Consider the following 24,946-nt stretch of genomic DNA (forward strand, 5'->3'; position numbering starts at 1 on the left):
AAACAGCTATACATGGGTACAATATAACCTTATATGCATGGACATGTATACCTACATGCATAATACATGTTTTAATGTACATTTGTCTGGTTAAGATCTGCAATACTATTAAATGCCAAGTAGAAGGAGAGGTCTGTTTTTTCATAAGGACAATCTCTTTTTTTTTTTCCTGTTTTTTTTTAATTATATGTTTTCACATGTTGCCCATCCCTGCCAGTTATAAGCTGATTTTCTTCATATGGGATCAGGAAGATCCTCCATTCTGTTTCGTCTCAGGCTGAGCACCTTTCCTCTGCTTTCCATATCAAACAGCTAAAAGAGGGTCTCTGCCCGAGGATAGCCTCCGTTCTGCCGCTTAGCAGCGTGCAGCTGTCACCTTTCCATTGAGACCAAGAACTGCCATCTGATCTTTTTGACGTATGTGCCCATGTTTCCTGTGCAGGTGGAGGAATGATACGATTGCCTGGCAGGGCTCTCCAGTTGCATCTGGGATATACAGGTGCATAATGCCATCTAGAGGGCAGAGTTTCTTCCCTTCCCACAGGCACACCTGTGATAACTGCTGGCCTTCCATCACACGTGGTGACAGTGCTCATTCATCTTTGTGATTCATGCATTTTCCTGTTCCTCTTCTGGTTAGTATGTAGTCATAAAAGGCCAAGACTTGGAAATTATTTAGGAGAAGAGAAACACTCCATTAGCAATTATAACTGTTTCCCTTTAATAAGCCTGCAGGTTTCCTTGTTGTGTTCAGTCAGTCAAATGGTCTGTTCCTCCAGGATAATCCTTCTGATTTTAAATGCCCTGGGTCTTAATGTTTACATTATTTAGGAAAAAGTTCTTTTAAAAAGAGGAAGCAAGTAAGACCTAGGTTTGTCATTCTGCTTTTTAGTAAACTATAAGAAAAAGAGTACTTACAACTTGGGTACTTTGCTAGGCAAATTCCTCTGTGAAGTTATTGCAGCAACAGTTTCAGGTCAGCTAAAGACATGGGTCCGAGGGTTGCACATATGTGAGACTGTTGTGCATTTAGACAGAAGAAGCTAAAATCTTCTTTTCTTGTATTGCATCTCTTCAGCTGAAATACTTGGTTAACATTTCTCTTAACAGCTTATGGTAAGCTGGAAATGAGCAGAGACAGGCTTTTCTTTCTTTTCTTTCTTCATATGAAGAGGTCATATGGCTGGAATAGCTAAAATTTCTCCTTACTTGCCTCCTAATAGCTCCTTCTTTTTCTTCCTTTAAACCTTATGTAATTTGCTTCTTTAGACCTTAGATGTGTGCCAGAGAAAAGCCTGATAATTTCCTTCAGTCCTATATAAGCATTTGACGTCATTATACTTTAACTGCTGTTACCAACAATGACAGTTGTAATATTCTTTTTCTTAAATAAGCAATGAATGTTCTTTCTGGAACTTTAAATCTGATCTGTATCATCACAAAAACAATTTTGTTAGACATTGTAGTGTCTCCCCAGTGCCATGCAGAGATAGCTGTTCTGTACATACATACATTAATTTGATTAAATTAAGGTAGGGTGAGTGAAACAGAGGAAGAGGCTGTGTTACAAGCTTTATAAAAAATACAGTCTTGTTATATAGTGCCTTGTCATGCAAGATAGTTCAGGTTAGCAGAAGCAATGTAGCTGCATGGCATAGTTTTCATTTGGACTAATTAACTCTTCTTGAAAACCAGGGTATTAGCCCCAGTAGAACAATGCATTAGCAACCTGAGCCAGTGTTAGCTGATCTTCACAGAGCTGCTTGGTGTAGCATTGACATAACTTCACTGCTAAGGAAATGCTTGTGTCTTCCTCTTGGCTCCTCTTGGTGTGGCAGGATATATTTTTTTCCCTTCCGGGGTGGTCAACTTTGCACTCTTTTTATCAAATATTTTGTCCTTCATAGTGACCTCAGGGTAACTATTCAACATTTTACCCAATTAGATGGGTAAAACCAGGTATTCTTAGTTCATTGTAAAAAGAACTTGCTAGTATTAGGCAAAACCTGTAGTTTTCAGGGAAACTGAATAGAAATAAGAGATGAGAACGTCTTATGTTTCTAAGCAACTGATTTGCCCTGCTAGTGACCTCTGTGAGGCAGGAATATTTCCCAATTGCAGGCCAATCTGACAGAGCGGTAATGCGATCGATCCTAGGTATATATTACATTGCATAGTATTTTATACATTGATTTATTTTTGTTCTTTTCTCTGCATTTTCCCTTTAGGCCAATCGATTAATCACCGATACTGCTCCTGAACAGCAGCCTGGAATAAGATAACAGCAACATTTCCTCATGTTTGATACTAGTGTTAGTGTATTCGTCTATCAAATTTGGACATGTGAAGGTGGGTGCAGTTCTGGTGGCTGCACTTGAGTTGTGCTTACTGATGTATGATGCAAATTTGGCTCATTATGTAGATCAGAGCTAGGCTGTTGGGCTGCTGCTGCTGCATTTTTCATGCCTGAGCTTCTTACTGGAGCACCACTGAATCCCATCAATTTTGACTTAACGTATGTTCCATATGAGGCTGTTATTGTCATCCAAAGTTTCTTTTTTAAAGGACTTCTATAGTTTGCTACATTATTCCAAAGTGTGTAGTCTAAGGCTTTTCTTGGACCTCATAGGGATGTTGTTCACCAACAAATACAAGTACAAAGAAGAAAATTGGAGATAATTCTGATATGCTGAAGAACAAAGTTAAGTAAATAATTGGAAAGTATTGCAGAGTAACATTTAATGATACATAATTAGAATATACTTTCCATGTAGCTGCCTTTAGTGTATATGTTTCTGTACAGTTTCATATTTTCTATTTTCATAAAATACAAAGCTGTAAAATTATCCAAGTAAAAAAATGCCTCTGGCGCATCTCTGTTGTAGGTAGAAAAAAGCCTTCCCAACAGGCCTATCTTTTACTTTGGTGCTATGGGATACGTTCTTGTCCTGGCAGTTGACTTCCTTAGGTTTATCACTATTAATTTAGGATCTGAAGATAGCCTGCTGTAATTATATGTCTGTCTTAGCAAGCCATGCAGCATAACAGGACCAGATTCTTGGAGCCAAGGTGTTTGTGCTAAGGACCTGACATCCACATTGTATACATTTTGGGGAGCTTACTTTGGCTGAGTTCTGGTTAAGCCCAGCAGTGGTTGGAAGAGTTCCTCTTCCATTTTCATCTGAAAGAAACCCAGTCCGTTGGATCCAAGGCCACAGTGCGGTGTCAGTTGTAGCCTGGTCAGTGCGATGATCAGGAAAATCACTTGAGAAGGACACTCACTGCTCATCCAAGACAAAAAGCCAATATAGATGCACCTGATATCAGCCAGCACAGTGGGAGAAATTTCATATGACTAATTAGGATAATGTTCATAAACTGCCACATCAGTTTCTAAGGGATCTTGATCCCTCTACATCAATCTTCTCTGAAGTGAGCACAGTCTGCAGGGCAGGAAAACCAGACGCAACTCCAAACTGTTGAATCTTTTAAGAGAGACAGAATTTGGGGTCTGGGTTGTTGTTCTTTTGCACAAAATACAATTACTCTGCAAATTTGCTATTCCACTCTAAAAGATTAAAAACGAAATGAATCAGAACTTTTAATTTAACAAATGTCAGTTCAGAAATCAACCTACCGCATATTGCTGTGTGGAGTGAGATGTTGTTTGCTAGTTGCTGTGCCTATAAAGACAGAAGAGAAAAATGTTCAAAGCTTTCAAGAAAAGCAAGGTGATGTTTGCGAACAGAGTTCTATTTCAGTTAGCAAGAAATGAACTGTAATTTTGTGATTCAATGTGCTGGTTTTGGCTGGGATAGAGTTAATTTTCTTCATAGTAGCTAGTACAGAGCTATGTTTTGTATTTGTGCTGACAACAGTGTTGATAACACAGGGGTGTTTTCATTACTGCTGAGCAGCGCTTACACAGTCAAGGCTTTTTTCTGCTTCTCACCCCCCCGCCCCGCCCCAGTGAGGAGGCTGGGGGTGCACAAGAAGCTGGTAGGGGACACAGCTGGGACAGCTGACCCCAACTGACCCCAGGGACATTCCATACCATACGAAGTCATGCTCAGCATATAAAGCTGGGGGGAACAAGAAGGAAAGGGGGGATGTTCGTAGTGATGGTGTTTGTCTTCCCAAGTCACCGTTACATGTGACGGAGCTCTGCTGTCCTGGAGACAGCTGAACACCTGCCTGCCCATGGGCAGCAGTGAATGAATTCCTTGTTTTGCTTTGCTTGCGTGCGCAGCTTTTGCTTTACCTATTAAACTCTCTTTATCTCAAGCCACAAGTTTTCTCACTTTTACCCTTCTGATTCTCTCCACCATCTCACCAGGGGGGACTGCGCCAGTGGCTGTGTGGTGCTTAGTTGCTGGCTGAGGTTAAACCATGACATTCAGTTATTAGAAGGTAGCTATTGGCTACAAAACAATTGCCACACGCTATATGGCATTTGATCCTATTCGTAATACAGTACACCGATACCTGTTCTGCTTCACTTTGCTTTGCAACTCCTTAGCTGGAAGGGAGAGAAATAACTGAAGCCATCAAAAGAAGTTCATTTTGACATACCTGGGGCAGTTGACTTACGGGTGACTTCTGAGGAAGAAAGTGAAACTGCAGGAAACATTGCCTTCAGAAATAACTCAATACTCCCGTGTAGTTAAAAACAGAAACTTGTTATAAATTTAAGTTACGAATTGTGAAACAGTTGACATTAATAGCTTATTGTGGTGGAAACCTTTTAACTCCAAGTCTTTAAAGGAATAGAGTAAAATGATTCATCAAAGGAGAAGGAAAATAATGTATTTTATATTTTATTATGTTTAAAAATATTTTGTGACAATATCAATTATAACATCATGTAATACTTTAAATCTATTGCATAGTATACCAAAGAAAAGTAATTATTTTTCTCAGAATTCAAATAAAAATAAGCTCAAGGGATATTTTTGAAGTGGAAAACCAGTTGTATATTTTTTCCATTTAATAAAAAGGCGTATGTTTTTCTTTGGAGAATAAAAATGAGATTTTCCCACTTGAAGAATCACTGGAGAACAGGGAACTGATATGTTTCCCATCACACAGCCACTGAATGTGACATTTAAGCATATGGGATCAGTGTTTTCCAGGCTGTCAGTTTAAATCACTTTATTTCATAACTATTTTAGTTTGAACTATATGAAGAAATTTAGGATAAATAATTGGGAAAAAATATTTCTTGATAAAAAATCAGCATCCACTTTCTCTGAAGACAGAGCAAAACATCTGTTGTTTCACCTTCCAGTGAGGGCCAAAATAACTGGTTATGGGAGACAGTAGTGTTGTTGATTATACATTAAAAGACACATGGGGAAAAAAGCAGGAATGCATTAAAGTTTTGAATCTTCTCTTTCTATCATTAACCCAAGCACACTCAATTGCTTAGTTTCCAGGGGGAGGGGAGTGGGTGAGTGGGGAGGAGGTTGGTGCTGGGGTTCCTTGAAGATAGTGCCAAATTTAGCTCCAAATTTGAACTGTTTACTGTAATGTAATAACAGCCCTTCGGTTCGAGATGCATGGAGCAGCGTAGAAGTACCAGTTATGGCATTAGGGCCTTTTTTTTTTGCACTGACTTATGGAATTATACTTCATGTTCATTCCAGTGATATTAGAAAAAATATATAAAAGCCACAAGGCACTTTAAAGGAGACGAGCTGCTCTTGATAGGCAGAATTTCTAGAAATTAAAAAAAAAAATTTCCTGTATATACATATATGTAATCCTTGGCTTCCTGGTATTTAATTTCAAGCTTTTTCCACTGAATTCCATCGACTATCATTTTTAGTTTATCTTAGTTTTTAAAGAAAAATGTCACATTTTTTTTAATTAATTAGATTATAAATTACATTTTAATCCTAAACTGAATATTGTATTGTGACCTGCCTAGATTTCAAAAGGTAAATTAAATTTGCTAAAAGGAATAGCTAAATTCTTGAATTTCAACTTTTGAACAAAATGAGCTTAAGGACTTTGTGTCTTATCCCTTGTGGTGGGTTGATGGCTTGTGGGTTGAGATGGCGACAGGGACAGCACTCAGCAGTTACCATCACAGGCAAAACAGACTCGACTTGGTTTAAAAAAAAAATTTGTTTGTTTTATTACCAATCAAATCAGAGCAGGGTAATGAGAAATAAAACTGAACCCTAAAAACGCCTTCCCCCCACCCCTCCCTTCTTCCTGGGCTTAACTTCACTCCCAAATTCTCTACCTCCTCCACCCAAGCAGCACAGGGGGATGGGGGATGCGGGTTACAGTCAGTTCATCACACATTGTCTCTGCCGCTCCTTCCTCTTTGGGGTGGGACTCCTCACACTGTTCTCCTGCTCCAACGTGGGCTCCCTCCCACGGGAGACAATTCTCCATGAACAGCTCCAGCCTGGGTCTCCCCACAGGTGCCGTCCTTCAGGAACAGGCTGCTCCAGCCTGGCCCCCCCGGGGTCCCAGGTCCTGCCAGCAAACCTGCTCCAGCCGGGGCTCCTCTCTCTCCCCACAGGGCCACAGGCCGTGCCAGGAGCCGGCCCCAGCGCGGGCTGCCCACGGGGTCATGGCCTTCTTCAGGCATCCCCCTGCTCCAGCGTGGGGCCCTCCCTGGGTGCGGGTGCAGATCTGCTCCCCCGTGGAGCTCCATGGCCGCAGGGGCACAGCCGGCCTCGCTGTGGGCTTCCCCAGGAGCTGCTGGGGACCCTCTGCTCCGGCGCCTGGAGCCCTCCTGCCCCTCCTGCTCTGGGCTGGGGGCTGCAGAGTTGTTGCTCTCACATATTCTCGCTCCTCTCTTCTCTGGCTGCAGTTCACGATGTGCAGTTCCCCCCCGCCCGCCCCCCTTATTTAAATACGCTCCCCCAGAGGCGCTGCCACCACTGCTGATGAGCTCGGCCTTGGCCAGCAGCGGGTCCATCTTGGAGCCGGCTGGCACTGGCTTTCTCACACGTAGGGGAAGCTTCTGGCAGCTTCTCACAGAAGCCACCCCTGCAGACCCCCTCCACTACCAAAATCTTGCCACGCAAGCCCAATACATTCCTATAGTTAGATATTGAGGTGTGTCCTGTAAAGACAAACTGTATGTCTCTTGGGCTGCTTTTTCCATACCCACTTCCCAGTGCCATGAATCATTAGTAGTATTGCCTGTATTTACTATCAACACTTCAGCTAGACAAGTGAGGAAAAATAAGAAATGGATTCTGTTGGAATAAAGTTGCCCAAAGATTAATTTTTGTACCTAGATCTGGAATGTCCTATTCTTTTCAAACTGTACATTAGATTAACCTTGAAGTTGAGTATGCTACTCAGGAAGGTGTGGATAATGGAATCACAGAAAATAGAAAACTGTCACTGTGTCAGTAACCTCATGGTCAAAATTGCAAAGGTTTGAAGAATAACTCATTTAAAGTAAATTCTGAAGTTATCTTTCTTATTGCTTGAAAAACTATCCCAAAAATATATGTTTTCCTCAAGATCTGAATTTAAAACAAACAAACAAAAAAACCCCTTCTGTTCTGTGATTAGACAAATGAATTTTTTAAAAGGCGGTTGCCATATGTATCATTTCAGAAGGACCCAAAGTCCTGGAAATATTTGCACTGGTTTCCATGTCACTTTAAAATATGATCAAAATCTTCTGCAAAATGTTTCCATTCAAATCAAAGCAAGTATTTTCTTTGAAAATGGCTGCATTGAAAGTTTTTCATTGAGCTTCAGTGTTGGATGTATAGATAGTCAATGGTTTTCAACTAGTTTTTAATAATGTCAAAGAATTAGAATTTTACCTGAAGAGTTTGGTCTTTTTGCAAGTAAAATTGAAACAAATGCAACTGATCATTAATTCATTTAAGAGTTTTCAATGCAAAAATATTTTTGTATGTGTTAAATACAAGTTGATGTTAAATACAAAATGCCCTGTAAGATGAATCAGGTCCACACTGCTTGCCTTATCTGCCTGCGTTAATTCTAAGAATCTCAGTTTCACTTTACAATTTCAGGATCTCATACTTTTTTCATGGACCAGGGATTTTATTTTTAGTTCTTTGATAGAGGAAATAACTGTCTGTTAATATTACATGGGGAAGCACAGTAAGTCTGTCAGAGTGAAATGCTCTCAGTTCTTAAGAGAGAACAGTTCCATAAGGGAACAAATCACTTAAAACAAGAGGGAAAAAAAGAGGAACGAGATGGAACAGCTGCCTCTGGTTCACAGTTTGCAAGGGGGAGGATCACCGAGTGTATATATTGGAAAATCAGAAAATAAACAAATTTCACGACACACACACCCTGTTCCTTGCCTAAAAATTCATTTTTATGTCTTACCTTTGTGTGACAGCATCGTGGCCTGTACTGTTGTGCCTGGGTGCACGCTTCTAGGGAGATGCTGTGTGCTGTTAGCAGGGGGGCAGTTTTGGGAAAGGAGAGTGAGGTTCAGCATTCCTCCTTCCTGACTGCCCAAGTCAGTGCTGCTGTAGGACAAGATTGGCATCGCGTAGCTTCATGAGTCTGCCTGACTGTGAGTGAGAGGGCTTTCTCTTGTCTGACATTGTTTATGGAAGGTCAGTGCTTTGGTCTCTGTGCAGAGCAATGAGGCACACAGCTCAGCACTTTGTTCAGAAGATGAGTGATAAAAAATAGGAGTCTTGCTGGGACTTCTGGTTTCCCATGCTTGTACTTTTATGCTTTATCAAGTGTATATACATTATATAGACCATCATGTGTAGTATGTATGTCTTTAACATCGGGAAACACACACAGCTTTATGCTGCCTGTCTGCCTATTTAGATCTCTTTTACTCCTCATCCTCAAAGAATGTTTTGTCTGTGACCATATTGAAGATTTTTTTGGGGAAAAAGGCATCCCTCATAATTTTAACCCATTCAAAGGCCTGTATTAACAGTGCTTTACCTGTGGGTATATTGTATGTCTATTACATTCTCTGTAAATAATGCTAGAATTTGCTGTTTTCTGCAATTTGCATGCAGATAAACATACAAAGCTATTATTGATATATCTGTGAGTAGCCTAGATATTTATTTGCTGGAAGATAAGACTGGGCTTATAATGCAGTCTGTTTTGCTAGATCTATTCCTAACATTCTGTTTAAAATGCCAGTTCCAGACATTTCTGTGTTGTGAAATGTTGATGATTTTAAAGGCTTGTCTTAACTATTTTAGAGTTAACCAAAATGTAAAAGACAAATATTACTGTTCTTGAACCAATTAAAAATCTCCAGCCCCAACTTCTGAAAAATAAGAAAAAAGTAAAAGCATTTCACAGAGAAATTCCCAGCAATATGGGGTTTACTTTTAGTCATTTTTAGGACGCAGTCTCAGCAGCAGTGTATGAATCTCATTTGGTTTTGGTTTGTTTGATTCAACTCCTGAAGTTCATGTTTATCCAATGTAAATAGACTGGAGGGATTGAATTCTAGTTATCCCCTTCTTTCAAAAAGGGGGCTTCATCATTTAGGTCGAACACCCATTGTTTCTTCTTGTGGGAACTGGGAAACACCTGACAGACAGGAGAAGAGCTCTGTGGTTATGAGCCTTGTACGCGACCCCGGGTGGGAGTCTCTCCCCGGTATCTGCTGCAGATCTGCAGATAAACAAGCAAGTTCTGGCAGCATGAAATCCGTACAATTTTTAAAGCTGTAACATAATTTCCAGTGTAAATTCATGTTTGAATACATGAATCAGCTCATCAATAATTGGTAAAACATCACATGCAGCTGCACAGATCTTGGGCTGCTTTTTACTAGGAACATTTAAACCCAAGTTTTGATGTAATCTTAAGTGGTTAGCTTTCTGATGTTGAAGTGATTTGATTCTATGATTCTACATTCTTCTGAATTCTAGCATACATTAGAAGGCAGCTATACTGCTCTCTCTGAAGCTACAAACCCATTTTATTGGTAGCACAGCTATAGCATAGCATGGCCTGTGAGATAGACTGCTTTTGAGATCTGTTGGTGGCTTGTTCTAATGTCACTATGTTTTCATGCCAGCAAAGGATTAAAAAATGTATTATTGAAATTTTCAATTGCAAGAATGATTCCTACCATTACTGCCCAGTAAGGTTTAATGTGGCCTTTTTATAGATAGAATTATAATTAACAATTGTATCGTTCGATATTTTATTATTTAACATGACATACGTGCTGCTTTCATGCCATATTTTACCTGAATGTGAACTGAACAGTGGCTGAGTATTATTTCACATAAAATGTGTCAAATGTTTTAAGTGTTGTTAAGGAGAATAAGCTATTTTATTATGCTAAAAAAAAATTGGAAAATGATGCAACTGAGAAGGCTGAGGGCACATGTGTTTTGAAGCAAGGTTGAGAAGCCTGGCTGTCATCATATCACTAATTTGTCCCTTTTGGTTTTTTTCCTCCACCTCCATGAGGCAGCAGAAATAGTTCAGACTAGGACATTTGAAAAAGCATACAGTAATATTTTGTTACATGTTAGTCTGCCAAATTCACTGCTTGCTTCATCAGTACCTACTGTTCTCCAGACTCAGTTACTGTCCTGTGGATGGGAGGCCAGGGAGCAGAGCTGTAGCCCATGGGCTACAGTTCTGCAGGGAGACACTCCATGGTTGCTCCAGTGTTGCTCTATTGTGGAAAGCATAAAGCAGGAGGTGGAAACATCTGAATGTTGACAGGCAGGTCATGAGGTGCAGTTCCCATTTTACTTGTAGCAAAGAGCTGTCTATAGCAGTATAAAAGGCACTGGAAAGTGGCCAGTGGAAATGCTTTCATAGTGCTAGAGTTAAGTTAAAGCTTTTGGTGCTATAATTATATTGATTTAAAAACACAAATGTAATTTTCAGTATTTCTAACCAGTATAACCATACTGTTAAACTCTTCTCTGACAATTTGTTGGGTTAGTCTTTCAAAGGACAAATTTTCTGTGTAACATGGACAAAATAATACAAAGAGTTTTCTGCGACCAAATATATGGAGATGGTTCAAGTGGTAAACTCTTCCTAGAACGGCAGCTTACCAAAAAAATGCCGTAAGGACCCAAGGAAAGATTGCAACATTACTTCTTACTTTACCAACAACGGGCTTTGACCTAGGTTTTGACCTCTCATGCGCTCTGTATGAAGCTGCGACCATGAAAATATACAAAATCAGTGGTTGAAGGCAGGAAAAAAGTTGCTGAGCACATTTGAAGTGCTTGGACAGCTATTAATACACTGCACAGGGCATGACAAATGAGTGTCTGTGTAAATCAATAAAGCTTTCTATAAACGGACAAATGGATTAGTATGAATAACAAAGAAGTGCACATGGTAACCAGTGTTGTAGCATTCTGTCAGGTATTTTAAAGTTCACTGTCATAACTTTCTTCCTCTTGACCTTTATTGATGATACCTTCAAAGCATGTTGAGCTGCTAACTTGACGTACAACCTTTAGACCTTCATCTCCTGCCTATGGCAGCGGGGGTGGACTAGATGATCTTTAAAGGTTCCTTCCGACCCAAACCATTCTATGATTCTACAAGCTCCTTTTCCCTTAGTGCAAAATAAATACTACTCTCCCCTTTCTTCTCTCTTCCTCCTCCCACCCTTTTGTTTCGTCTCAACTCTACAATGGTTGAGTAAGGAAAACTGTTTTGTATGTGTTTCTAGTAGAAAATTCAGTGGTTTAATTCATTTCATTGTGGTTATAAAAGTGCAGAGGATTTTCTGTTGAAGACTTCCTAATACATACATTAAGTAATTCTTCATTTAAAGACCTCAGTGCACCAAATATATCCTAATGCATAATGCGTTGGAACAGGCTAGCTAGATAACGAAATGTTGTTATTCCTGTTCTCTTGACTTAATAAATCAAAGAACAGAAAGATAAAGTTTAAACTTTTTGAAAAACACTTTAGGGACTGAAATCCAAATCTTATTTTCAAACATAACTTAAGCACTTCAGTTAGCTCTATCAAGAAGCACAAAGAAATGGCTTTTCCAGGATGCTAAGTGGAGGTTGTCCTCTCAAGTGCCACTTAGAGAGGCAAATCTGGAGGAGGCATGGATGTCTCATGACATTCGCAGACATGAGAATGTGTCTGCCACTTCTACCAAACATGGGTAAATGTTGAAAAAAGTATCGTTAGCAGACAATCCTTAACCTGTTGTAATAATCCTCTCTAAAATTGTTAAAAGGGAAGAGGAGAGAATGAAGAAATCATCCTAAATATCTGTATCAATGTAAAAGTATATTTATCAAGTCTATATTTAGTTAATCCATTTGTAATCTGGTGCTGTTATTTAGCTGAAAGGTGTCATCACGGTAGGTGAGGACTGAATCCCCAAAAAAGTCTCAGATTTGACCCAGTGAGACTGGTGGGAGACGTTGTGCTTTGAGCATGTAAACCCAGAATAAAAGATTGTGAGCTGGAAAAGAGCAGAGGTTTTTTTTTTGCTCAGAGCCTACTGATAATGAATGCTTTTTGGGAGACAACATTTCCCCCTGTTTTGGGGTGAGGGGGTAGGAAAAATTTCTTCACCGAGAGGGTGGTCAGGCATTGGAACAGGCTGCCCAGGGAGGTGGTGGAGTCACCATCTCTGGAAGTGGCGCTTCAGGACATGGTTTAGGGGGCATGGTGGTGTTGGGTTGATGGTTGGACTTGATCTTGAAGGTCCTTTCCAACCTTAATGATTCTGTGATTCTGTGATCCTTGAATCTATAATGATCCAAAAGCAATATGTAATGTTTCATTTAAGGGTAAGTTATGCCACATATACTTTTGGCTGACTGAATGATACTGTGCTTTGAGAGCTGACCCCCCCCAAGAAGAGCTGAGCTTGCCTGTAGGTGCTGGTGGCAGGTGTTGGTTGTCACTTTTCTGTAGCAATTTCCTTGGCTGCACTACTTTCAGTGTTTGTGAGGCTAAGGGACAAAGATGATTTATTTCTATGTGTAACATAAAATAAACATAAATTCCTAAAGGACAGCTATATCTGAAACTAGAAATCACTATAGAAATCAGTTGATATCTAAGAGAGCACCATTCTCAGTAATCTAGTTTTTTCCTGCCTAGTCCCCTCTAGGTTATGTACAGGAGGAGTGACTGCATTAGGGGTCAGTACTTCTCCACCACTGCCTGTGGGTGCCTACAAGTGTGCAGTAGCTTTCATGCTGTAAGAAGCGTGGGCTTATTTGTGGCTTAGCCTGGTGTAAATATGGCCTGAAAATAAAAATGAAAATAAATGTAATAGTGGTTTCCTCCAAGGAGACCTACTTTGCCTAACTGGCAAAAGGTGCCTAGAATATGCAATACTGGAGGTAGGCAGACCCCTCTGAGCAAAAATTGAGCAGACTTACAATAACATCAAAACACAGTGGTTTCTGTTAAATAAATGAAGGCTTGGATTAGGAGGCAGGGTTTTGAGACCACAAGTGCTATTACAAATTTTCCAAATGAATACTTTTGGGGGAATGAGGATTATTATCAAGTATTCAGTTGCAATATAGTGTGATTTAGTATATCAAGTACTGGTTTTCCCATGTTGTGGGAACTGGCATGGGATTTTAAGCAAAGTCAGTCAAGTGTTCCCTTCTAGTCCAGTCCTCATTACAAAAATGCCAAATAAATAGTCATGATTTGCTCAGCAATCAAGAAGCGCAAAAGCCAAGCTAACATTGACTGCATTACATCCTTTCACTACACTCTTGAAGCCAGTGGTGTGAAAAAGGGTTTTATTATACGGATGTTTCCACTGTGGCTTGATAAGAGGGGAAATGTAGCATTTATTTATAATGCTGTCAAGTTCAGATTCCCTAATTTTGGGAGCCTGTTTGTAAAGGAATAGCTTACTGAAATCAAAGATTCAGCTAACAGATCCAAGAAGACTTAGCTTCTGTTTTACAGCCTTTCGGCATTCAAAAAAAATGGAATAACAGAAATATGGGGAGCTCTTTGCATATTTTATATAATACAACTATGTGTTGTAGTTCTTTTAGATGTGCCTATATGGGAGCAGTCTGCACTGAATATTTCATGATAAAATCATGCAATATATTTTTATGTTAGCAAAAGTGAAAATTAAAAAAATTAAACCAATAGGTATACCAACAATCATGAGTTAAAGGCTGTGCAGACTAATCCTTTAATGATTGCTTCAAAACAGTAAGAAGAATTTATTTTGAATGACATTTTAGGGTAGAGAAAACATCTGAAAATCTTTTAACTCATAGAAATACATTTTTATGTAGCAATAATCTCTCTATTTTTATCAGTCGATCTGCAAGAATGTGTCTGTTAGAGCAAACTGATAACTGTATATGATAGCCTCTTCAGTATGGAGGACTATTTACGCTCCAGCTTCTGATTTCTTACTGCTGCTCTTGCTTTTGCGGCTTCTGCTTCTACTTTGCTGCTTGTTTCTGCATCTGTACTTTTTGCTGCCTCATCTCAGACTGCTCTCTGCAGGATCACCCGTAGACTCGTTATAGCCATATGTTGAATCCATTGGTAGGTGACATTGTGAAAATATGGTGCAGAGCATTTTACCACCTTTGCTGGCTTTGATTGTACCCTCAAGATAAAGTACTGATTCCATACAGTTGTTTATTTAGACTTGTAAATAAGTAGACTTTATAAGCCCTTGTTTTTTACCTCCCTTTTACTCTTTACTGTCTTTCAATATGCTGAATAATTATGTATGTTTACTTTTTCTTCCTAATCTTATTTTTAGGATTTAGCTGAATTTGAAATTCTTGTTAATGAATCAATTTATTGGACTTTGGGATATGTTCAATCATTGACTTTTCATAACAAGGAATAAAGAACTGTGCATTTTTCCATAGAATCTCTCTATACAGTACATTGCATTAATTTTTTCTCTGAAATTACAAATGTTAACTATATTTATGACTGTTGTTTTGTATAACCACAATTCTTTTGAAACAGCATTTGTTTAACTTTTATAGGTTGACGGAAGGTTAAAGTAAAGCAAGTAATGTAAATTGTATAATAGATGTAATTATGCGAATACGTTGATTTTGGTGTTATGTTGACGTGATGTGAAGTTATGCATCGGGGCAGAGAATTTTCTAGAGCCAGTTTTAACTCACAGGTTTTTATGTATTGTTTTAGTTTCTCAGACTTTAAGAGAAAACTAATTGAAACTTGGTCTGATGCAACTGTATACAGCACACTTTAGAGATCTTCCTTTTCCAATACTGAAAGAATTCCTAAAGTCAAGTCATAATATATAGAAAAATACATTGATTTACTGAAATTTACATAACAGATTGTGCCATTTTGAAGTTTGCACTATGCAAAAATATGAGTGTAATGGAAATTAAAGATAGATGAAAGGCACTACTATGCAGGAAATTTTATCATATTTAAACTAATACATGCAAGAGAAAAATTTTCTGTCTTTATGATTGAATTTACATGTAGTAAAATACCTCTCTCGCTCTTGAAATTATGGGAATTGTTTTCTAAGTAGAGGCTAACAAATTTATCTGATTCAGCTAACTGGTGTAATTCATCTATTAGCTATAGTATGACCAGTGCATCTGGAGTTACCCACTGCAGAAACCAAACTTATGAAAAGCTGCCACAGTTAAAAGTCTTTTGTTTCCTTTTGATAGCAGCTGCCTCTGCTTCCAAGTGGCTTTCTCAGATAGCAAGTTCACTCTAAACAGAAAAGAGGGAAGAAGAAAAGATATACCAATATCTTCTATAATGTTTCATTGCCAACCCAATTGCACCTGACAAGATGAGATTGTGGGCGTACTTCAAATATGTGCTCTGATATTGTTCTAAATTGTAATGTGCGGTGTGAATAATCTCATAAATGAATGTCGCTTCTGTTTTTACTCAAAATAGAAACTTATGGCAAAACTAATTGTATGGTGCTTTTTATTCTGTATCTTGAGGAAGTACACAAAGTAAGCACGCTGAGAATTTTTATGAATTGTCATGTAGTATGAGATACCCTTTGATTAATTTACATATTTCTTTATTTTATTTTACGGTAGGCAGAGAATTCAGCACTGGCTCTGGAAAATGAAAATCAGAGAGAACAGTATGAAAGATGTCTTGATGAGGTAAGATAGATACAAAGGTTGTTCTTACCTAGTACTATAATTAAATGAATGGAAATGAATCTCTCCCTCTCTTACAAGGTTGACATTGTTCTGCAATTTTCTAGTGTTACCTCATTCTAATTAATTCCAAGAGCATGTGTCTGGCAGTCATAGTTACTGTTCTCCATGAGCTCTGCTGTGAGTTCTGTCTTGACCACATCTCTTCACTGAAAAGTTGATATCCTTATGACCAGTGTTTGGAACTGGTTTGGTTTAATTAGGAGGAGCAGATGATAATTTTTTGTGTAGTCCTTCTTTTCTGTGCAGTGGAACACAGCTGGCAGTGGCTTCTGTCAAAAATCCCCCAGCTTTCTTATGTAATACATCTTGTAACCAGGGAGTTACAGCCTCTCAGCTCCCCTTTAGGGTTACATACACAGCTTTTACTGCTGGGTTTTTTCTAGCTGTTGACTAACTTCTACTACATGGGTCAGCTTCTGATCAGACCTTCCAGGTACAGCTACAATATAATTCACCCATCAGCTACTGTCTGAGCACTCCAGCAATGCTTACCATTCCAGAAATGTCTAGTATCTCCTGCTGCATGCAGCTTTCTCCATACGTATACTGATGCTTACTTGTTCCTCCCATTTATCCTGAAGTAAGGCTCTTTAGCATACACAAGAGCTTAAAATAGTTTTAAGACTTTTAGCAGCTCAAAGAGTTGCTTAGTAGAAATCATTCACCTGTTGCATAATAAGAATGCATAGTAGCATAAGTAGCTAGCTGACATGCAAACAAAACAAAACAAAACCTACACCAGCATCTCAGCTGTATCTTTGAAAAAAGAGTGTATGAGTGTGCAAACCATGCATAGCAGATGATAATTCATGTCTTCATACCAACTTTTTAAATTTTTAATCAGAGTTTTCTGAAGTGTTGCTGGCATGAGCAATACAGCTCTGATACAAGAAACCTTCAGTTTAGTGCAGATTTTCATCAGCAAATCCGCGCTTTGCTACTATAGCATATTTTTATCAGGGAGCTGGAGTAAAAGACTTGCAGATACACTTTCCAACTAGGTTATGCTCTGTCTGTTCTGTGGCACTGGGGTACCAGCAGAGTCTTGGTCTGCATTGGCCTGAGTCACTCCATTCAGTGCACACTAGAATGATATTTGGATATCTTGGTGATAAGGATAAAATTACCATATAATTACAGAGCTTAACTTAAAATTATTTTCTGATTGTCTAGGACAAAATCTGAACATGTAATTAATTTGGGAAATGAGTAAAGCACCATAATTGTCCATTCCAGCAAAACGCTCTGTATATATACATATAAGGGCAGAAGATATGTTTTTATTGTGTTTGCAGTAAAATGATGGATTTCTGACCTAAGGTTGTGTTTTTTACACGCTGTTGCAGTTTAAAGAGTGAATAATTATATCAAACTATGCTCTGAACTTTATTATCTTCAACATCATATTGGCTGTTCGCAGTTCTTCCATATTACGACAGCTGTACCCATCTTCTCCCGCTATGTCAACTTTTTTACGACAAAGTGCTTCTCATCACCTGTGGTTTTGTGCTTCCCTGCTTTTTTATTTTTTGTTTGCTTATCTTCTTCCTTTTTTTGTCTTCTGTTTTGTGTGCAGTGACCTCTCTTGTCCTTCCCCATGGCTTGGTATCACATTTTTCTTCTCCTTCCCCTTTCAGCCCCCACAGTGCTTTGGTAGGGGCCCTGTAACCAGCATTGTTTTAGCTGACACAAACTTGGACCTAATCCTTTCTGATCACTGAGGTGAAGAAGTTGTTGCCAGTGTCTCAGGCAACAAAGCCATATTTAATAATTGCAAGTTCTGCAGCAGTCCCAGGTTAGCACGTGCCTGAGCACCTTCCCTTGGTGGAGCTTCACAAGAAATCACACATTCTCACTCTACTTCATTATAGTAACAACAAAGAGAATAGGAGATAAGACATAAATGTAATTAGTGAATAACCCAATCAATGATTGTGAGAACCTTCACTTCCAACCAGAATCTTCTGAGGATGTGTTGTATGTGACAAAGTCCTTTCCAAACATGGATTCTTACTGGAGATCTTAAGAAAATAAAATGCTTTACATAAATACTTTTATAGGGAAAAACCCAAAAAGTCTACCCCTTGAAAGCTTCTTTCTTTAAGACTTTAAGTCTGATGCTTCCTCTGTTCATAACTCACCTTACACCAACTCCACTTCTTGAAGGTGAAAATCTCTTCAGGCCTTCCCCTGTTTGGGCTTCAGGACTTCAGCAGTTTTTAGCAGCAGATGTATCCTCTACAGCTGTGTATTCGTCTGTGCTGCAGCTTTATTTTGCCCCAGGGAGACCTGATGGGTTTAAAGGGAGGAACACTGATCGTCCTGAAAACACGAGGCTGTGATCACACCCAAACCTGAGACAGCTAAGCCTGCCACCAAAAAGTCTGAGTGCCTACTTAAAACCATTATTTTAATTTTGCCTCTGCAGTCCCATTATTTATGAGTGTATTGAACTTCTCCTGGGCTGATACACAAGGCATGCTTACCTCCAAAGCTAATACCTAGCCATTCTGCCTAGTTACATGTTTGGGATACTTGACAGGCCCTTGAGGTAATGAAGGTTGGGAACATCATTTGATAACTATTGGGAGAATTCTGCCATCTCTCACTCATCATTGAGCATCTTCAAATTGCAGCTTTTCTTCCCTGGGCACAGGCAAACTCTGCTTAGGGCACTCGAGCATCATTTTATCTGGCCACTCCGCCAGTAGTGTCCCTGCTTGGTCCCTCAGGCCTCTACAGCAATGTGAGAAGTACACTCGCTAGGCACAGTGTGATTTCTGCTGAGGTGTTGGTGGCCATGTAGCTGCATATGAAGGAAGTGAAAATAACCACCATGTTTTTTCTGTCTATGTGTGACAAAAAGATACAAGACCTGAGTTTTTAAAGCTATGCCCGCCATTATTTTCTCTCACTTTTTTTATCAATCATTTTACATAGTTCTTTTCATTCATATAATGTCCCACATTTAATATTGTATGAATGTTTGCACCTCTGACTTAAAAATGCATGCTGTGTAATCATTTTCATGGTAAAATTCAATGAAACTCAAATGGTCATAGAGATGAAATCTGAAAAGAATATGGGTCAAGCCAAAATGAGTCCTTTACGAATTTTAATAAATATTCACTGATTTTTAAAGTAATTGTTCACCTCTGAAGTGTACATATAAACAGCTGTAGAACAGTATTTGGAAGAAGATGTCACTGAAATGTTCCAGTACTTGATAAATAAAAAAAGAGCTCATTTGATGTCAGAAATACTCCATAAACGTACCTTTCTGTCTCTGAAAAATTCAGTGCAAAAACCAGAATTGTCTTCTTATACCTTTGGGGTTTGAGGTTAACACGCTTAATCCTATTTTCCTATCCTGGAATTCAGCTGTCAGTTTATTGGTAAGTGGTAATGTCATGTTTATTCACATCACTGTGCCAGCTGAGTTTTCTCTCAAGCTTCACCATACTTACATGCAGAAAATTGTGCAGCTTAAGGTAGATGATATTTTTGCTGATGTTTTAAGAATTAGCTTAAATAAAAATACAAAGCTCAAAAATACAAAGTTATCTTAAAGAGGCATTCTATTTTTAAGATTTGTGTAAAATAGAAGACCTTTAATTTTAGTACACTTGAAATGTCTTTGTGCGTATGAAACCATACGTTAAAGGCAACTGTGTAAAATCTCAGTACTTGTAAAAGATGTAATAGATGTTACACTAGGGTCTCTTTTCTCCAATTCATTCTTTTATACCTTTTCTATTAAGACTATTTTATAACATGTATATGTAAACATAATTGTGTAAGGAGAAAGTGAAGCTGCATTTTTTTCTCTTTTATTGCAATCCACAAAAGGAAACCTCACCTAAATATGTTGGTTATTAAGTTCAAATGAAAAGCAGGCAGTGTGAAGGCAAGCAGTGTCATCTACTACATAATAGAAGACTAAGGAACCAGCCATCTCTATTCTATTCCTTGTTTCGCCTTGATTAACTGCATGAATCACAGGTCAAGTCGTTTTACAGCCTGCTTTTTACTGAGATTGAGCTGCAGTTCTGCATCGTATCAGTGGGAATTTCACATATTCTGCATCTCAGTGGTCTCAGTTTCCTCAGTTTTTGGTAGCTGTGACTATCAGTTTTGTAGTGCTATCTTATGTTGTTCATATCCATGGTGTCTCTTCTAAGTAAAAATGAAGTAAATCTGCTAGCTTAACAGCTTATTTCCATCTAGACTCTAGTGCTGCTGTAGGAGTGGAATGGCAACCTCATTTGAAATGCAAAAGTTTGGATATGATTCCACTTATTGACTGCTAAATTAAGTTTAGTAACTGCTGAACATTTAATTGAAGGCTTCCCACCTCTCTTCCTGCTGAAAACCAAGAATAGGGACCTGAAAATCTTTGAATGGTAATAGCAACACAGTTTGCCAAGTTGTCAGATACTAGAAGAAAATAACCTCATTTTGTAAAGAAACTAGTTATGTATCTCACTTACTGAGATCTATGGAACTATGGATCACTGGCAGGTACTTTCATTTAGATACCTAACTTCATACGCTCTTAAGTAGGAATATTTGTCGCGTATGCATCAGCAAGTTCAGTTTTTTCCCGTTTGGGAGATTATGCCATTTACAGTCCTCTGTGCAATACATAAAGCTATAGGAGTAATTTTGTAGGCTATTCCATTGTGACTGACTTGTACACACTTCAAAGAACCTTTTAGTTCTTCCTTGGTAAAGTAACTCCATGTCAGAAAGTAAAGAAATAATGTATTCGATATGGTTTGTTCAATTTTCAGGTAGAGCAAACAGACGTTAAAAGTACCTGCTGGAAGGAACACTCTCAGATGTAGATCCTGAAAGCCTATAGGGCAAGGCACATGGTTTTTCAAAACTATAACATATTTACTTCTGTTGGTTATTACTGTTCTAATATTAGTCTGTGTCTTCTATTAAATCATGTATAGAGCTATTTTATGTGACCATTGTTCCAGGGGCTGCCTTAAGTTAGGGACCAGTTTTGAGAAAAAAATTGATGCTAGGCAATTTTGTGAGAGTGTGGATCAAATGTAACTTTTGGATGTAACAGAATTGAATTATTTACAGAAATGAATTAGCTTCAACTCTTTCCTCACAACTTAGTTCACATTAATGGTGTGGGGTTTTTTTTCTTTAATTTGCCACGAGTAATAATAAATGCAGATTTGGTGATATCTGCATATGCTTTACTGTAATTTCTGAAAGCCAAAACAAACCAGAAATCATAACTACTGTCTCTTTTTGAACAGAGTGAGATCTCTAGTTGTTCTGCCTAAGTGCAAGAGCAAAATATAGGCAAACACATTGTGTCATAACATAGGCATATATAGTTTTAAATTGCATTAGAAACGTAACATGCAAGTTAGACATCATCAACAGAAAATCTTATCTCAGTCCCTCTTTCTGTCCCTCCTTCTTTCCCTGCCCCTATGCCTGCAGGTAAATATAAATTAGAAAGGATGTATAAAATAAATAACTTCAAAAATTCCCCGTTGAATATATAGTTCTACTAATCAATGGTGTGTAATCTCGTTCAAGTCAATTATGCTATGTGGTGTGAATGCCTTCCAGCCACATTCTGATGACAGTAGGTACTTTAATTTTCTGTGGCACTTTATGTTTTCTGCTTGTTATGATAGATGTACCATTTTGTCAATATTGAATGAAGAAACAACTAAACTTCATGAAAACATTCAGGACTCCATCCTCAGATGGTAAAAATAATCTCTAGTGAATGCAGTCAATCCATGCTTATGCACTCCAGCTGCATATAGGACTGTGAAATTTTAATCTAGTTCAAAGAAGAGATTACAGAAGTTAACCAAATGTCCATCATGTCATACTGCAATTGATACAATACATGTTTGTTTGCAACGAGGACTAGGACAAAAGTAGTTAACGTGTATTTCATGTACAGATAGCATTATCTGATGAAAATACTAGTAAATAATGAAAATAGTAGAACTGGTGGTGGCTGTAGATGGAAAGTCAGTGTAAAGCCACAGAAAAGGTATTGTTATGTATAAATACACATGATAACATACTTAAACTATTTTATTTATTTATTTCAGGTAGCTAATCAGGTTGTTCAGGCTCTACTTACTCAAAAGGTAAGTTGTGGTTTGGGTATTATGGTGTAACTTAAAGCTTACAGATGTTAATTGTTAATTTGAAAGGTATATATTCATAAATAGTATACATTTTTAAACAATGTTCACGCATTTCGTTACCAAGGCTGTCACATGTCGGGCCCAAACTCAGGGTTTTTGTAAGCCAAGTGAATAAAAATCCTTGAGACTGTACATCTTTAAGGCTTGATCATTTAGGATCGATACCCAATTTTTATTGTTTTAGCTATATTGAGACAATAGCATCTGAAAATCTGTCCTCCAGATGGTGCTTTTTCCATTCCCTATCCATAACAATATGTTGCTCCCACAGTCCATTCCTGTGGAACGTAAAACAGATAAATTACAACGTCAATAGCTGACACGCTCCCTCACATTCAGTGGGAGGAAGGACTTCCTGGTGTGGGCCTGTGCTTCACTGAGTGAAAGAGAAGGCTCCATATATAGAATGGGGATTCAGCTACTCTGCTTGTGTAAGCAACAGAGAATGTATTGTCTTAAAAAAACATCTGATGTCCTCCTGCTCCATTCTCCTGGATAAGCAAGGAAAGTACTGCACAGGCAAAATTTTTGTAGGGTGATTGGAAACCTGTCAAATGAAAAGATTCACTACGGCTTCTATAAAAGCCTGTTCGGGATCAAGTCATGTCTGAAATTCCCATTCACACTCCAAATGGTTGGATATGAGTATAGTTGTTTCATGTGGAACCTAGTGGGAAGAGTAAAATTAAAAATTAGCTTGCTAAAATGAAGTGATCTGGAAAAAAGGAGGATGAAATTAAACAGAGAGAAAAGCAAGGTGATACGTATAAGTAGAAATAATCAGCTGCCCAGAGAGGGTACAGAATAATTGGTAGGACAAAAAAGTGTTCTTTGAGTTGAACGTGATTCCATGATGTCATTTTGTTGAGGGAGAAAAAAAAAGACAAACAAAATATAAAGATCTATAATAATAAGCTATGAACCCTTCAATATTCATGAAATGATCCTTTGTGAGCTCTAGACCACTTGATGAATGTGACATTATTAAAATGCTTTGGATCATTTAGCTTTAGAAAGACGAGTCTGAAAAAGTCATAAATACAGTCTTTCAGTGCAGATAGTGCAAAGAGGAATTATAAACTGTTTTGTCTACACTGAATGACAGGACAAGAAATAATGTTCTTAAAATGCAGCAAGAAACACCAAGTTAAGATAATCAAAAACCTCTGCCACATGCCCAAAAGCTTTCTAGATGCAAATGCAGCAAAGTACTGGAACAGATTTTGAAGGCTGGCTCCAAAGCCTCCATTATGGACATCATTCAGAACAGCAGAACACCCTCGCAAAGGGCATGAGCAGGGGCCGAGGGTGACAGCGGGGCAGGCAGGATGCTGAGCACCAAATGTCAGGGTCAACCTCGTCCTGTGGTCGCTGAGCAAGTCCATGGGGAGGAGGCAGGTCCAAGCAAAACCAAGCCAGGGAGCCAGGACACAGCTCAGGATCAAGGAGGCAGGAGGCTGGGTGCAGGCGTAGCTGCAAGGTGGCTGCTGCACGGGTCAGACATTAACAAGATCGCCTTGAACGCTGCCAACTAAACACCTAAAAGTGGGGAGTGTGCCCTGACAGCAGGATAGACAAACATCCATACCCATAACCATCTGCACCAAATTGAATGGTAACGGTAAATACGTGCAGAAGGTTGCATTTGGCCATCTGCACATCAAGGAGAAGGCTGGATACCCTTCTCAGCTCCTTACTGGGCAGATATTTTGTGAATAATTTTTATTCTGAACGTATTAAAAGATGCGCAGGGAGATGTTCTGACCCCATTAAGCCTGCTCTTGGGTACTCCGCCCTGAAGGTAAAGATGTACAGGTGACCCGTAGGTGAGCGATGCAAGACTCTAGAGGGTGCAGTTGCCCGTTATATAGGTATAGCATTCCTGTGGCCCAAGCTAGCATTAGGAATCCAGAAGTAATAATGTTCCCTAAATGTCTTCACCTGACAGCTGTGGACACAAAACAGCCACGCAACTGTTACCACAGGTTAGGATTGAAAGTACCTTTGTTCAATCCCATGGTTTTTTGATGTGCAACAAAGCCTTCTGCTCTAAAAGAAGGTTATTGCCTTACAGCATTTGGAAGTACTGTAGTGTGGAGGTGATTTGTGCAAACCACAACATATGGGGAAGCTTGCACTGTTGCTATCTGTGCTATATTACTCTTCCTGTACTTTGTATACACATATGCTGTATGGTCTGCGTGTCAGCAAAGGACTGCAGTCTGCAGAGCTATTGCTGTAACACCTTTTAGAAACATAACTTCAGCTATTTTTAAAAAAATACCAAATCTGTGTTTCAATACAGCTTAAATAGAAATGGAGGCATTTTCTCACATTAATACACACAAAAAGCTCATCCACATTTTGTAATATAAAACCATATGTGACTAAATATTTACCAGAGTGTTAATCTCAATATATAATCTCTAGTTTATTATCTCTAGGGAATATTATGTTTCCCCAATGAAGAGAGGAGCTTCCTGAGTCCCTTTGCAAAGGCGTCAGACATTTTGATGACTATATACTTTCTCAGTAATGAATCCTCCCAAAACCATAGGGGCCAAGGAGTTCATATGGATACAATAAAAACAG

At 38.7% G+C, this 24,946-nt stretch overlaps 1 protein-coding gene across 1 annotated transcript in view; it reads left to right on the top strand.

The window, feature by feature from the left end:
• NCKAP5 (NCK associated protein 5) overlaps positions 1-24,946 on the top strand; it is a gene marked incomplete at its 3' end in the record, with an annotated part of 384,285 nt that overhangs the window by 263,507 nt on the left and 95,832 nt on the right. The window contains exons 7-8 of the mRNA XM_082001372.1: positions 16,023-16,091; positions 22,256-22,294. Of these exons, the coding sequence (XP_081857498.1) occupies positions 16,023-16,091; positions 22,256-22,294 (108 nt within the window). The remainder of the gene's footprint in view (positions 1-16,022; positions 16,092-22,255; positions 22,295-24,946) is intronic.

The sequence above is a fragment of the Phaethon aethereus genome, assembly GCF_964289735.1.
Source record: "Phaethon aethereus genome assembly, chromosome: 6".
NCBI lineage: Eukaryota > Metazoa > Chordata > Aves > Phaethontiformes > Phaethontidae > Phaethon > Phaethon aethereus.